This window comes from Helianthus annuus, chromosome 7 (assembly GCF_002127325.2).
Source record: "Helianthus annuus cultivar XRQ/B chromosome 7, HanXRQr2.0-SUNRISE, whole genome shotgun sequence".
Taxonomy (NCBI): domain Eukaryota; kingdom Viridiplantae; phylum Streptophyta; class Magnoliopsida; order Asterales; family Asteraceae; genus Helianthus; species Helianthus annuus.
The window spans coordinates 116,283,642-116,299,421 of NC_035439.2; the positions used below are offsets into that span (position 1 = coordinate 116,283,642).

Genomic DNA, 15,780 nt, shown 5'->3' on the forward strand with positions numbered 1-15,780 from the left:
TATTTTATGCGAATGGTTGGAGGACAGTATCCTAAATGTAGTTCGGATTTTGAGAATATTCCACGTGTGCTCGGGTTTGAAGATAAATTTAGATAAATCTAATATTTTTGGCATGGGGGTGGGAGCAGAGGATCTTGATTCGATGGCTTCGATTATTGGTTGTAAGGTCGGCTCCTTTCCTTTTTGTTACCTGGGGGTGAAAGTTGGTGCTAATATGAACCGGGTCGCCAATTGGAGCCCGATTTATGATATTTTTGATGCCCGGCTGTCTAGTTGGAAGGCCTCTTTGCTTTCGATTGGGGGCAGAGTTGTGCTTATCAAATCCGTGCTTGAGAGTCTTCCAAGCTATTATTTCTCCCTCTTCAAAGCCCCTAGTAAAGTGATTGCGGATTTGGAAGCGAAAATCAGGAAGTTTTTGTGGGGAGGAATCGAGGGTATAAAGAAGCTTCATTGGGTGTCTTGGGAAGCGGTTACTCTTTCTAAAAATCAAGGGGGTCTCGGTTTGAGTAAGCTTAAAAACATCAATGTGTCGCTTCTCTCCAAATGGGGGTGGAGGTTGAAAACTGAAGGGAACAAGTTGTGGGCTAGAGTTGTTGATGAAACAATGGTTAACCGGGCAGGGTTAACACACTGGTCTCGTCAAGAAGGGTTAATCCCTTCCTCTCGGAGATCGCTGGCTGGGTCACCGGTGGATGATCTCCTGCACAAGGAAACAAGCCGTGACTCGTAACAAGGAGGATGGGGTGGGGGGTGCTCCTTGTTACCACTCTCCGGCGTGAGAATCAGTAGTTTGCTTGGGAAGCAAAGCAAGATTATAGTAGTAGTTAGAGAGTTGTGAAGAGATCATACCTCAAACCTGGTTTGGGGTCGGTATTTATAGCCGAGGAGTGAAGGAGGAGATTGATGGATGGGCTGACGACGAGCTGCACCGTTGCAGGTGTGTCAGTCTCGCTGGCCGTGGGGGTTACGCCACGTCAGCCCATTGCTTTAATAGCTCTGACAGGGGACTGTCGCCGGCGCCACTTGCCTCGTGGTGTCAGCCACTTGCCTGGCGTGTCAGTCCACTTGCTGGATATGCAGGGTGCGGTGCGAGCCGCATCGCTGCATGCGGTAACGTCTGAAGTTACCGCGTCTCCTACTTGTGATCAAGAAATACGCGAGATGCGGTGTTGGCCGCATCATCGTATGTGGAGACTATTTGCTCGCTTCCCTTGTCGTGACGAAAATGGCCATATGATGCGGTGCCAGCCGCATCGATATGTTCATCTTCTTTCGTATTTGGGTCAAGCTATTCATCTTCGAACCGAATGGGTTCGAAGGATGTGACCGCATGGGTGCGGTTTGCTTACTGGTAGGGGTTTGTTTGATGCGGGTAATGGTCGTTTTGGGACCATACCCCTTCAAGTCCCCCCAGTCTAGTGTTGCTCCCTTGTGCAAGTTGCACGTGGGAGGAGTACTGGACTTATGGTGTAGGAAGGTAGTGTGGCAGTCTGGAGAAAATTTTAGGCCAGATCAACCTGGTGATCTGGTAAAAAATCCGGCTATGCCTCTTCCGTACCGGTGAAGGGGTTTCGCTTGATGCGAAATTCTCAGCCGTTGCATGTCGTCAGGTGGGTTGCCACCTGTTGTTGTGTTGAAGGCCTGTTAGGGACCTTCATAGTAATGCTGCACAAACTTCGAACCAACCTCTTGGATGGTGGTTCGAAGGTTTGCACATGTTTCGAACCTCTTGGAGGTGGTTTCTTCTTCGAACCATTTGCCAGAATGGTGCACGAAGAAGAAAAGAAAAACTTGTAAACCAACCTTTGCGGTCAGGTTTGAAGGTTTTGGATGTTGTGTTAGAACTTTGCTCAAGTTCTATGTTCAGCATCCTATGATGAGATGACCATCCCTTTTTTGTTGGGTGTTCGTGTTCATCTTGATAGCTCTCAAGTAACCGTACGTTCTTTGCGGTTACTTCGTTGCGTCATTGTTGGCCGTGTTTGGTCGAACAATGTGGATCTAGACTATGGGTAAATAAACATGGTCATAGGCAAGGGGATGCCCATCGTTGTTTATTCCATGCGATCCATTGGTAGGTAAACAAAGTCCTAAGCAGACTTGTTACCGCGGTCCGTTGGCAGGTAAACATAGTCATAGGCAGACTTGTTACCGCTGTTCGGACACTTGCTGCTTGATAAGTGCTTGTTTAGAGCACGTATCTGCGTTCTTTCTGGAGCCACTTACCTTCACGCTCCAATACCGAGTTTACAACGAGGTAGCCTCGTTCGGTGATGTGGAGTGAGTTTTGCTTTTCCGTAGCAACCACTCTGCGGAAGCTATGGTTATGTCTGTAGCTCTTTATGGGTGTCTGCGATGTTGCAGTCCCATATTCGCTCAAAGTGTGCTTGTTGCACGGATGTAACTCTTAAAGGTTCAGGAGTCAGGGCTGCTGATGTGCGGGCGCGTAGATTCCGTTCCTTCTTTCTTCTGGAGAAGTTGTTCATGCACCCTCTGTGGTTGTGAACCGGACAGGAGGGATTTGAAGCTTGAAGAAAAGGAAGGCAATGCGCTTTGCCTGTTCCTGAGATGCGGTTCAGTCCAAAGAACAACACTGGTTCTGAGCATCTGACACATCTGAATGGGTTCATGTGTGTCAGTTCCGCATATTTCACGTGTGCTCGTGAGTGATGCGGAAAAGGTAATATATCCCTTTATAGCATAGATAGATATATTTCTACCTATTTTTTAGGGTATATAAAAAAACGACATGCGGTATGGGTTATGGTGCGGTAAACCAGAAAAACCGCATGCCGCTTATGTTTTTTGGATAATGTTGTCGCTTTTTCTTGCCTACGTGGCTTGATCGCACGTGTGAGTTGGTAGAAGTTGGTGAGACGTTTCTGCATGTGCTGAAATGAAAGGACATTTGCACTGCCCGAGGCATTAAATGCACTGTAGCAGGGAGTGTAAACGTCTTCTTTGTCAGGCGCGTGGGCGGCCACGCGCGCGTGATAACCGTCAGCTAAAACGGCGCTCGACACGTGTTGTTGCAAGATACGTTCTTTTTGAACGTGATGATTTGCTTTCTCCCTCCGCATTAATTGCGATGGGTATATAAGGGGATAACCGTTTGTGGTTTCCTCTCACTTTGTCGAAAATTCAAAAAATTTGCCGTTTGAGAGAAAGTTGTCATCTGTCTTCTCCGACGATTTTTTCTGAATTTCTGGTGAGGTTTCTAGTGTTTCTGTTCATCATCTTCCGTTTCTTTGACATTTTTGATGGCTGAACCATCGAATCCACACAATGTGGAGGGTGAAAACCCTGAACAGCCGATAGTGGCTGAGGAAGAAGACGAGGATGATGATGTTAATGTTCCCGGTGGTGGGTTACCGGTGTTAAAGTGGACCAGAAAAAGCTTTGATCGCCTTATGCTGGAGGTCCAAATGCCCTCGGAATATGGGGCTCGGTACCCATCAGAGGGTGATACTGGTGCCGACGCTCCGGCCGGTTATGTGACCATGTGGTCCGACTTCTTCGGAGATTGTAACCTCCGATTACCGTTGACGGTGTTTGTTGTGGATATCTTGGAGTGGTTCAAGGTCCACATTTCTCAAGTGAGTCCGTTTGGGATGATTCGGATTCGTAATTTTGAGTTTACCTTTCGTGCTCTTGGGATAGAGCCTACCGTTGGGGACTTCCGACGGTTTTATCAGATGACAGTGTCTATGGGGTTCTTTTCTTTCCGTCTACGAGACGGTACCCCAAAGCTGATGACTCCCCCTAAGGGGATGACGATGTGGAAGAAGAAGTTCTTCTATATCAAGTCTGCTGCCCTTGCTGTGAATATGACGTTTCGGAATGTGACCGAGACGATCATAGCAGAGACCATTGCGATGCCCAGTTTGAAATCAGTGCAATGGTTCCCGCAACTGCAGACTATTGAGTCTGTGAAGTTGACCAACACGCAACTATGGTTGTTGCGTATGATGTTGAGGAGGGGCAAGAACTCGAAACCCGTGGTGCGGGAAAAGAGCGGTGGTACGTACTTTTTGTTGTTTCACGTTCTTTATCCTTACGTGTGTTACTGACCTTTGTGTCTACTATCAGAAGATGCCCCCGCATGGAGGATGTTTGCTCCGGATTTCGAGGGTACGGTTGAGACCGTAGTTTGTGCGGATGGTGAACAGGATCACAACACTATCATCCGTAGTAACTTCCGGGTGCCTACTGCGGCTGCACTGGCAGTTGAGTTGCCAGTAGGCAAAGGTATATTATCGAAGCTTTGCTACTTGTGTTGATCATGTTGTGTTATTGACGTATTGATTCCATGCAGGTGATCTTGGGGCCTTGGGGGACCCTGAAGCGAAAGGTGTGCCAAAGAGGCAAACTGTGAAGGGCGTGCGCTTCCGCCAAAAGAAGATAAAGGAGGTCACTACTGTGCCTCATCTGGTGCCGCAGGCAGCAGGTATCTCTCATTCCTCTTTTCGTCGACACAAGGATTGTGTGATAGTATCTGATACCCTTGAGGGTTTGAGTACAGCCGCGGAGTCACGTTCTGGTGCTGCGAAGAAGCAGGCAGAAGAGGTGGCTGCGGGAGGGACAGCTGCGGGTCCCCCTGTGATTGGTGAGAAGAGGAGGCCAGAGCAGAAAGCTGCTGGAGGTGTTGAAACCAAACGTCGGAGGCTAGTAACCAAAAGGTCTGCTCCGGCGCAGAAGAAACCTGCGGTTGTCGTTGGTAAGTGTAGGCTATCTAGTGTTAACTGTTGTGTAACTGGTTCTGATAGCTATTTCACTTTTTTGCAGAGCGTCAAGATGAAGATTTTTCTATCTTCGATGCTCCGGAGTCCCCTCCGCGTGCCATGGATGCGGGTGGAGCGGAGGTGCCATCGACACCTCCCGTCAAGGTGGTACCTGAGTCAACCGTGCAGAAGGAGGGTACCGCAGAGAATGCTGCGGCCCAGATATTTGATACTGTCGACTCGTCCAACAACCTGATCTCTCCCAATGAGGGAGACGATTTGAGTTTGCGGTTCACTGCTACAGGGAAGCAACATTCTGATGCTGAGCCGCAAAAAACTGGCGATGAAGCGCGGCAGCATGATGCTGGGCCGCAGAAGTCTGCGGTTGATAAGGGTACCAGTTCGTCAGCCGATGGTGCGGGGTATGACGGGCCTCCAATTCAGCCTGGGGAGTCTGAATTGGAGTATTACTACCGCACCTACTCCCAGGATCGCAGTACGCTGTACCATCGACCCCCCTGGACTGTATTGCAGGGGGATGATATTGCTAATGACCCTGCGGCCTGCAGGGAGATCCTGGGCGGTCTTGGGACCCCCTTTGAAGTTGAGCGGGCTCGTTCCGCGCCGCGGGAGCTGCGTGTAAACCAGCTTTCATCGATGCTGGTGGGGACTTCCATTGTGGCTAATGCTATTTTGGAAGATTATAAGGTGCTGGGCCGCCGCGAGGAGGATGCTGCTCGCATGCGGGCAGAAGCGGAAAAGTTAATCGAGGCTGCTCGTGTGGGTGCGGAGCGGCTCGAGAAAGACAAGGCTGCTTTTGAAAAGCAGCAACAGACTTCTGAGTGGGCTGCCACTGCCCAGCTGAAACAGGTGCGTACCCTTGCTAAACTCCTTGCTGATGAGCGCAAGAGTTGGAATGAAAAGTTGTCCAATGAGCGCAAGAAATGGAATGAATCTTGGGCTAAGCAGAATAACGTTCTGTTTCATACTCGGCAGGAGTTGGCGAATGCCAAGGCAGCGAATGCTACCTTGAGCCAAGAGAAGGTTGCGGCTGAGGCCATTTCTGTGAAGGCGCTGCAGGCGAAGGCCGATGCCTTGAAGGCCCTTGAAGAGGCCAAAGAAGCCGGGGCTCGTGCCTCAAAGGCCTATGAAGAGGCCGCAGAGAAGGAGAGCCGTGCTTCTAAGGCTCTTGAAGAGGCGAATGCGGAGCGCATTCGTTTAGGCAAAGTTGTTGAAAGCCTGCAGGTACGTTTCGTTACCTTCGTTTTATATTTCCTTTATTGTTTTGAAAATATTTATCGGGTGAACCGTTTGCTGTTCTTGTAACAGGCTGAGGTGCAGGCGCGGGAGGTCGCGGTTACGGATCTTACTGCCCGCGTGTCTGCTGCGGAGCAGCGGGCCGCCGCTGCTACTGAGGCCAAGGATGCCTTGGTGTCCTCTTTTAACCAACTGGAAGCTGACCGTGAGTGGTTGCGGACTCACGGCATCGCGCGTGTAAGTATCCTTTGTCTTTACATTTGCTTGGATTAGCACGCAAGACTTATGATCTTTTTACTGCAGATTGTCGAGGCCATAATGAATGCCCCTGAGACCTCATCAGGTTTGGACCTGGTTAAGGAACGTGCGCGTGATGCGGGTTTCAAGGCTGGTTTTAACCGCTGCATTGGGCACATCAATGTACTATCCGCAGGCGGTTATACCGATCAGGCATCCGGGTTCCGTGATGTGGATACCGAGGGTCGTCTGAAAGCGGCCGTAGCCTCCTTTTATGACACGCCCCTTGCCTGTGTAGGGGAGCTGGACGAGTGTTTGGAGGTTGCGGACTATGTTGACCGCTTGCGGATGCTTTACCCTGATGTGGAAGAGGAAGAACCCGCTGGTGACGTCGGAGGCGACGCGGGGACCAGTGGTTCAAAATAGGGTTTAGGTTGGCTAGTGTGCCTCCTTTTTTGTATTCCTCTTGTGTAGAATAGGAACTTTATGTAAATTCTGTAAGCATCATGTAGATACTTGAATTTTTTGAATATAAAGTTTCTTTGTTCAGTTTGTACAAGTGTTTTTAATTCTTGCATGTCTGAACGTGTGTATGCGTAATCTTTACCCATTTATGAACGGGGTCAAGTACTCCATACTTTTGTTGTATGGGTATGCATCAATTCTGTTATTTACCGTGCGAGGGTTTTTAGAATTGCTTAAGCTTTGTAAAAGCTTGTATTACCGGAACTCTACCCATTTGTGAATGGGGTCGAGTGTACTCCATACCTTTGTCGTATGAGTCCGCGTCAATTCCATTGTTTGCCTTTTTGGGGCTCAGGAATTGTGTTTAACAAAAACTTGTGTATCCGGCCGGATAAAACATGCAAGTCTGTTTGTCTTTTGCTGGCCTATTACAATAGTTGTGTGTGGTTACCACTTTGTATGGGTATCATGAATGAAGATTTTGCCAATCTGTTTTCGGGATACCGCAAAGTGGAACACGCATTTGTAATAGTAATAACAAACAATAATGTAGAAAATTGCTTATTTATTTATTTGCAAATGGCCTGCGGCCCAATAGGTTACATAGAGAGTGTAGGAACATAGCTTACATATAGCAGCGTCTAAGCTGTTGTGCGTTCCATGTTCTGGCGATAGGTTCGCCCTCTAGTGTTTGTAACCTGTATGCGCCCTTCCCTAAGACCTCGCTGATGAGGTAGGGTCCTTCCCACTTGGGGGCAAGTTTTCCTGGGCGCTCGGCGTTAGATGCCTCGTTGTCACGTAGGACGTAGTCCCCTGGAGTGAAAGTACAAACGCGGACTCGCGCGTTGTAATACTTTTCCAGTTTGGATTTGTATTTGGCCTCGTTGATGGCGGCGTTCTCGCGCCTTTCTTCTAGGAGGTCCAAATCGATCCTACGTTCCCTGTTGTTGTCTAGTTTTTCGATAGCCAACATTCTAGGAGATGGGAGGCCCATTTCCGCGGGTATCACCGCTTCAGACCCGTAGACGAGGCTGAAAGGTGTTTCCCCATTGCTTGTTTTTGGGCTAGTGCGGTGAGCCCATAAGATGCTTGGGAGTTCATCGACCCAGCCACGTCTGGCTGTTCCCAATCGTGCTTTGATTCCGTCGACTAGGCCTTTATTTATACTCTCGACTTGGCCGTTCCCTTGCGGGTGTGCGACTGACGAGAATATGTGTTTGATGTTCAGCTCTTCTAGCCATTTTTGGAATTCGTCGGCAGCGAAGTTGGTGCCGTTGTCGGTAACAATGTACATTGGTAAACCGAAACGGCAGATGATGTGCTCCCAAATGAACTTTCTTGTTATCATAGCAGTGGTTGAAGCGAGTGGTTTCGCCTCTACCCATTTTGTGAAGTAATCAACCGCCACTATGATAAATTTAACTGCACCTGGTGCGTCCGGGAATGGTCCCACTACGTCGATCGCCCATTTTTGAAAAGGCCATGCAGTAGTGACGGGGACCAGATTGTTTTTTGGCCGCAAAGTTTTTGGTGCATGGCGCTGGCAGTCCATGCATTTGCGTAATTCTTTGACGGCGTCCAGGTGCATGCCGGGCCAGTAATACCCGGCATTCATGATTTTTGCCACGACCATGCGTGGTCCGGCATGTATGCCGCATATGCCCTCATGTATCTCTCGGATAAGGTATGTGGCATCTTGTGGATTAACGCATCGGAGGAGCGGTCCGAGGTATGACTTTCGGTATAAGATACCGTCTCCCATTTGATAGTGGCACGCTTTGTATTGCAACTTACGTGCCTCTGTTTTGCTCTCGGGAGTCACACCTGACTGAAGGTATGCGATAATTGGTGTCATCCATGACGTTGTGCCGAATTGGATGACACTGACCTGGCGTAGAGGAACCGAAGGATTTTGCAAAATCTCGATACGTACCTCCTTTGCCAAGTGTTGGAAGCTGGTGGATGCAAGTTTTGATAGTGCATCCGCAGATTTGTTTTCGCTTCGATTAATGTGTCGAATATTGAATGAAGCGAATTTGGATTTTAGCTGCAGGGCTTGCTCGAGGTAGAGGATCATGATATCCCCTTTGGCGGCATAGTCGCCGCGTACCTGGCCCGCAACTAACAAGGAATCGACGTGCGCTTCCAGATGTTGCACGCCGATTTTGACTGCTAAACGTAGCCCGGCTAATAGTGCTTCATATTCTGCCTCGTTGTTGGTGCTTTTAAAATCGAGGCGGATGGCATATGTAAGCTCTTGGCCGTCAGGGCTGACGAGTCGCAGACCTGCGCCCGCGCCGTCCTCGTTGGATGCACCATCGATAAATAGTGCCCATACTTCTGAGGAGGGTGGTGGGGGCGCAGGATTTTGGGATTCTTCGCATTCTTGGATGCGATCTGCTGGTACTTCAGCGGCGAAATCAGCTAAGATTTGGCCTTTGATGGCAGGGCGCGGTTTGTAATGTATTGTATGTGCGCCCAGCTCAATTGCCCATTTTGCTAATCTCCCAGAGATGTCGGGTTTGGACAGGATCGGGCCGATCCTGTAATTGGTTAGCACTGTGATGATGTGGTTTACGAAGTAGCGTCGTAACCGTCTTGAAGCATGTACCAGTGCTAGTACCAATTTTTCCATTATTGAGTATCTCGTCTCTGGGTCGTTGAGCATTTTGCTGATATAATAGATGGGTGTTTGAACCCCTGCTCGTTCCACTATTAATACCGCGCCCACTGCGTTGTCTGCAGCGGATAGGTATAAGATGAGTGGCTCATCTTTGCATGGTGCGGTTAGTGTTGGGAGTTGTATCAAACACTCCTTCATTTCCTGGAAGGCCTTTTCGGCCTCTGTGGTCCACTGGAATTGTTCTTTCTTTGAACAGCTTCGCAGGGTCTTGATGAAAGGGTATGACTTGGCTGCGTGGTTAGCCAAGAACCTGTTGAGTGCCGCCAGCCTTCCGGCCAGGCGTTGCATATCTTTCATCGATGCAGGCGATGGCATGCGCTCGATCGCCTGCACTTTTTCCGGGTTTACCTTGAATCCATCTTTGGTGACGATGAACCCAAGGAATTTGCCTTCTTCCATTCCAAACGAGCATTTCCCTGGATTGAGCTTCATGTTGACGCTTCGCAGAGTTTGGAATGTTCTTTCTATATCAGTGAGCATGGTATCTTCCTCCATGCTCATGACGACCAGGTCGTCCATATAGATTTCGACACTTTTGCTTATTTGACCGCGGAAAGTGTCGTTCATCAGTTTCTGGTAGGTTGAGCCCGCGTTGCGCGACCCAAACGGCATTTTTGTATAGCAGTAATTTCCGGTTGGGGTCCGGAATGCCGTTTTGTCTTCATCCTCAAGTGCCATTTGTACCTGGTGGTACCCTTTGTAGCAATCGAGGAAACACTTCCACCTAAATGGTGCGAGGTTATCGACCTTTTCGTCGATTTCCGGAAGCGCGTAACAATCCTTGGGGCAGGCCTTGTTAAGGTCCTTGTAATCGACGCACATGCGCCAGCCCCCGGATGGTTTTTCTACCATGACAGGGTTGGATAACCAAGTCTGGTACTTGACTTCCCGCAGTATACCTGCGGAGAGCAGTTCTTCGATCTGCTCTTGCATCGCCTGATTTTTAGCTGACCCAAGGTGGCGTTGGCCTTGGATCACTGGTTTGATACCTGGTTTGGTATTCAAATAGTGCTGCGCTATTTCACGTGGGACCCCTGTCATGTCTGCGGGAGTCCACGCGAAGATGTCTTGGTTCCTGAAGAGGAGCTCCTTCAGGTGCGCTCTGGTGGTCGAGGATAAGGCGTGACCCAATGTGACCTTCTGTTCCGGATGTGTTGGGTTGAGAACCCATTTTTCCGGTTGGTCGACGGGGGTGGGCCTTGCGACCTTTGTCGGACGTGCTTCGTCCGTCATCATGACGTCCTTGCGGGTGTAGATGATTGCAACCCCCGATGCGGTTGGGAAACCAACCGCGGAGTGGGGGACGGATGTGATCATATTGAAATCTCCTTGGGATTCTCTTCCAAGGAGGACATCATAATTGGAGGTGTGGGGTAAAACCATGAAGTTTACCTCCTCCGTCCGCGTGTGTTTACCATTGGTAAGACGCACGGGAAATGTAATTTGACCTAGGGGAAAGACTGTTTCCCCTGCGAATCCGGCCAGCGGGTAATCTACGGCCTGCAACCGGTCTTTGTCCTCTTGGTCAAATTGATTGAAGCATTGCTCGTAGATTATATCAGATGTACTGCCCGGGTCTATGAACAGACGCTCGGTGCAGTAATGGGCCAGCTGGCCTGAAATGACGACGGCGCGTCTGTCACGCGGTCCGCCTCGGACTTTTGGGAAGACGACTTGCTCGTCTTTCCAATCATTGTCCGGTCTTCGTGCCGCTTTTCGCGGCCTACCCTTGCCTCCGTAGATCATGTGGGTGGAAGCCACGTACATGGCTTTCTTTCCGGAGGAGGTACCTTCGTTGTGAGGGGTGATATGCTTGGTGGGCTTTTGTCCGCCTGGTAAAAGGTGTTGCAGTTTCCCCTCTTTCAACGCCCGCTCAATCTCCAGCCGGAGACTGATGCAGTTGTTGGTGGTGTGGCCCGAGTCCTTGTGGTACTCACAGTATAGTGCGAGGTCCTGACTTTTCTTGGACTTCATTGGTTGGGCCGGTCGCAAGAATTGTGGGTCCGCGAGGAGGACCTCTCTTGGCGACTGGTTGATCTCGGTCCATTTGCGGTCCCGAGATTCTTTTCTTGGTGCCCGAGTGTCTCGGGCCGGGTTGTAGCATTGTGGGTCAAACGTGTTGGGTTGCGGGAAATAGGGTTTAGTAATATCCCGATTGCCCGCATCCCGGTTGCGTTTGTTATTACGTTTGGACCCTTGGTGGGATGTTTCGGCTTGGGGTTTTGCCTTTTTGACGTGCGGTTCGAGCGACCGCTGTGTCTGGGCATATGTCTTGACTGCGGTCATGACATCCTCCCATTTTTTAGGCAACCCCTCCTTGCCAGAGATGGTCATGATCATCTCTCTGTCCTTGACGGCCCGAATAAAATGGTTTCGTGCCATTTGGTCCGCCACGTCGCCTATCTCTAGGCATTCTTTATTGTAACGGATGACGAATGCTTCGAGCGATTCGTCATCCTTTCGCCAGATGTTCATGACGTCCAGCGAATCGCGTTCGTGGCGTCGCTGCTGGCTGAAATGGGCGAGGAACTTGGTGCGCAAGTCCTCGAAAGAATCCAGTGATCCCACCGGCAAAGAATCAAACCATGCCCTCGCCAGACCGATAAGGGTCTGGGGGAAAAAATTGCACCAGGTGGGTTCGTCCCACCTGCCATTGACGCCTGCGCCTGTGAAGATGTTCATGTGGTCGTCCGGGTCGGTCGAGCCACTGTATTTCCCAATGTTGACTGGGAATTTTGTCGTTGTGATATCGGCGTTGGCGATGTGCGGGACGAATTTTGAATTTTCGGCCGCGGCCCTTGGCCTGTATGGTTCGTGCACAGGGCGTTTTGCCGCCCTGAGGTATGTAGTGCGGGGGTGACTGGGAGGAACATAGTTGCGTCCCCCTGGTCTGCTGTTGGTGTCGTGAGACTCCCCGCGGTAGGTTTGATCGTCAGGGTCGGTGTGACCGTACCCTTCCGTGTGAGGTTGCGGGCCCAGTCGGCTCTGGATGCCTGGGCCGCGCCTGGAGGCTGACCGCCTCCTATCTTCCCCATAGGGGCCCAGGCGGGTATGCACTGGCCCTCTGGAGCGGGACTCATATGAGGAAGTATCCTCATTGAGTGTATGGACCGAACAGTAAGATGATCCACGGTCGTCATGTCGGCTTCTGGAAGCCGGACGTGAGTGTAACCTGCCATCGTATTGGAGTATACGGTTGGCAGGTGTGTGTTGTATTGGAGTAGGCCCAGCTTGTACGTTTGCTTCCGTACAAGCGCGGTTGTAAGCCGCTATCAGCAGGTCAGTCTGCTGTTGGTACCAGGAGTGTAAGTCCACGCCTGGTGGAAGCACAGTTGGGGCCTGTGATAAGTCGTGTCCGAACGCAAAGGATGGGATCCTTTGGGTGGACGTGCCAATGTGCCCGGGTTGGGGGGTCGAAGGGTGGACCCCTGTTGGGACCGGGGGATTTGGGTTATCCGCATTGGTGTTTTGGTTATCAGTCATGATCTTGAGAGGGAGAGGGATGGATTAAAAAGTGCTAAGAGTAGCGGTGGGCGCCAATGATGAAACAATGGTTAACCGGGCAGGGTTAACACACTGGTCTCGTCAAGAAGGGTTAATCCCTTCCTCTCGGAGATCGCTGGCTGGGTCACCGGTGGATGATCTCCTGCACAAGGAAACAAGCCGTGACTCGTAACAAGGAGGATGGGGTGGGGGGTGCTCCTTGTTACCACTCTCCGGCGTGAGAATCAGTAGTTTGCTTGGGAAGCAAAGCAAGATTATAGTAGTAGTTAGAGAGTTGTGAAGAGATCATACCTCAAACCTGGTTTGGGGTCGGTATTTATAGCCGAGGAGTGAAGGAGGAGATTGATGGATGGGCTGACGACGAGCTGCACCGTTGCAGGTGTGTCAGTCTCGCCGGCCGTGGGGGTTACGCCACGTCAGCCCATTGCTTTAATAGCTCTGACAGGGGACTGTCGCCGGCGCCACTTGCCTCGTGGTGTCAGCCACTTGCCTGGCGTGTCAGTCCACTTGCTGGATATGCAGGGTGCGGTGCGAGCCGCATCGCTGCATGCGGTAACGTCTGAAGTTACCGCGTCTCCTACTTGTGATCAAGAAATACGCGAGATGCGGTGTTGGCCGCATCATCGTATGTGGAGACTATTTGCTCGCTTCCCTTGTCGTGACGAAAATGGCCATATGATGCGGTGCCAGCCGCATCGATATGTTCATCTTCTTTCGTATTTGGGTCAAGCTATTCATCTTCGAACCGAATGGGTTCGAAGGATGTGACCGCATGGGTGCGGTTTGCTTACTGGTAGGGGTTTGTTTGATGCGGGTAATGGTCGTTTTGGGACCATACCCCTTCAGTTGTGGAAGCTATCCATAATACGAGGCTCAACTGGGATTTTCTTCCGTTCAGAAGATCTATGGGTGGGTTTAGTGCAATATAGTGAAAGTTCTCTCGAAATCCACGGTGGAAGGGCGTCCGTTGAGGAATTTTTTTAGAAGCAAAGTTGGTAACGGGGCAAACACATCCTTTTGGCTGGACCCTTGGTTATGTAACGAACCGTTAAAAGACGTCTTTCCAGAATTATTTAAGATCGAAAAGGAGAAGCGATGCTTGGTGGCGGACCGGCTGATTGGTGGGTCGGCGGCGAGTAGTTTTTTCCCCAGGTACGTTTGGGACTGGGCGAGGCCTGTCTCGGCTGAGGTAGAGGTTAATGAGTTGGCTGATTTATGTGGGCAGTTGCATCAAGTGTCCCTATCTGATTGTGAGGACGTTTGGGAATGGATAGGGGCGGCTGACAAAGAATATAGTGTGAAAGCGGTGAAAAAACTTCTGAATAATGAAGATCGGTATCCCCATCACTTACAAGAGCCGATAGAAGAGTGTAGGTGGATTCCCGACAAGTGTAATATCTTCATCTGGAGAGCGGCCATGAACAAAATTGCGACGGTGGAAGCTCTAAAGCATAGAAACTTTAATGTCCAGGATGAGTCGTGTGCCTTATGCGGGGATGGCGAGGACTCGGTCTCTCATATTTTTTCGGCTTGCTACACGGCGTCGGTCGTTTGGAATCACATTAGCAGGTGGGCTAAGGTGCAGAATTTGTTTTTCTTTGGCTTCAAAGACATTGTGGAGATTCACGAGCATGTTGGCCTTTCTGGAGAGAAAAAGGAAGCTTTCAAGGGTATCGTCAGGATTGCTGTTTGGCTTATATGGAAAGCTAGGAACAAAGCGAGGTTCGAGAATAAGGAGGTTAGAGCGGATGTCATTATTAGTGAGTTAAAGGCTTCCGGTTTTTTGTGGTTTAAAAGTAGGTCGAGGTTCAAAAATTTGTCGTGGCAAAATTGGTGTAAATTTGTAATTATGTAACTTTGGTTGTTTTTCTTTTTGGGGGGCCCCTCGGTTTGAGGTGGTTCGTTTTGGTTTTTAATGAAGTTTACCTTTCAAAAAAAAGTACACACTTAGTGGCCGTTTGGCATATATTTGGGACTTTTGTGTTGAGAACCGGTTCCAACCCTAATCGATTTGTGCCAGATCTAAAAAATAGCCAGTTTTAACGCTCCAAATCTTTGGGTTGGGTTTTTCAACCCTAAAATCGGTTTTTAACTAGAAGAGGTTTGGCCCGTTTAAAAAACACAGTTTGGTTTAGGCCTGATCCAAAAAAAAACACCAGGTTTTAATGCTCCATATCGGTTTGAGTGGGTTGGGTCTTTCAACCTAAAATCAGTTTTATAACTTGAACCGGTTTAGCCCATTACAAAACGGTTTAGTTAGGGCCCAAACCGATTTTTGTACACCTCTACTCTAACCTAGATGTTCAACATAAACACCTAATTTTTTTTCTTTGTTTACAAAAATACCCCCTGACTAACTGAGAAGTACGGATGGGGTTAAGTCAGTTGGGCCAAAATGGCAACGCTGAAACCTTTTTTGGATCCAGATGCGAAAAATGAAACATTTGGACTAAACTGGCAAAATGGTCCAAACCACAAGAACTAAAATGACATTTAACTCTATTTTTTAAGTAGTTTGTAATCTTTAGTTTATTTTATTGAAATTATGTTTTTTTTATAAATAAAAAAATAGAAAATATAATAAAAATTAATAATTAGGTAATGATGATGGGGCTTTAAACCGTTGCATACAAGTTAAAGGGAGAACTTTTAAAGCCCCCATGTGATGTGGCGCTTATGTGGCGTGATAAACCCCCTATGGGATTTATACCACATCCTCTAGCCTTAATATCAAATACCTAACTGCCTAAAACTAAGAGTAAATTGCCAAAATCGTCTTTGAGGTTTGACCATCTTTGTCAATTTCATACAAAACAATTTTTTTTGTACCATATTGCCCTTCACTTTTGAGACTTTTTGTCATTTTCATCCAAACGTCTAACTTTTTTTTGCCAAAATCATCCTTGAGTTTTG

General features: G+C 49.2%; 1 protein-coding gene across 1 annotated transcript; it reads left to right on the forward strand.

Moving 5' to 3' along the window:
• The first annotated feature begins 14,284 nt into the window (after window positions 1-14,284).
• On the forward strand, window positions 14,285-14,722 carry LOC110867019. The gene has a single exon (XM_022116167.1). The coding sequence runs from the start codon at window positions 14,285-14,287 to the stop codon at window positions 14,720-14,722; it is 438 nt and encodes a 145-aa protein (XP_021971859.1).
• The last annotated feature ends 1,058 nt before the right edge of the window (window positions 14,723-15,780 follow it).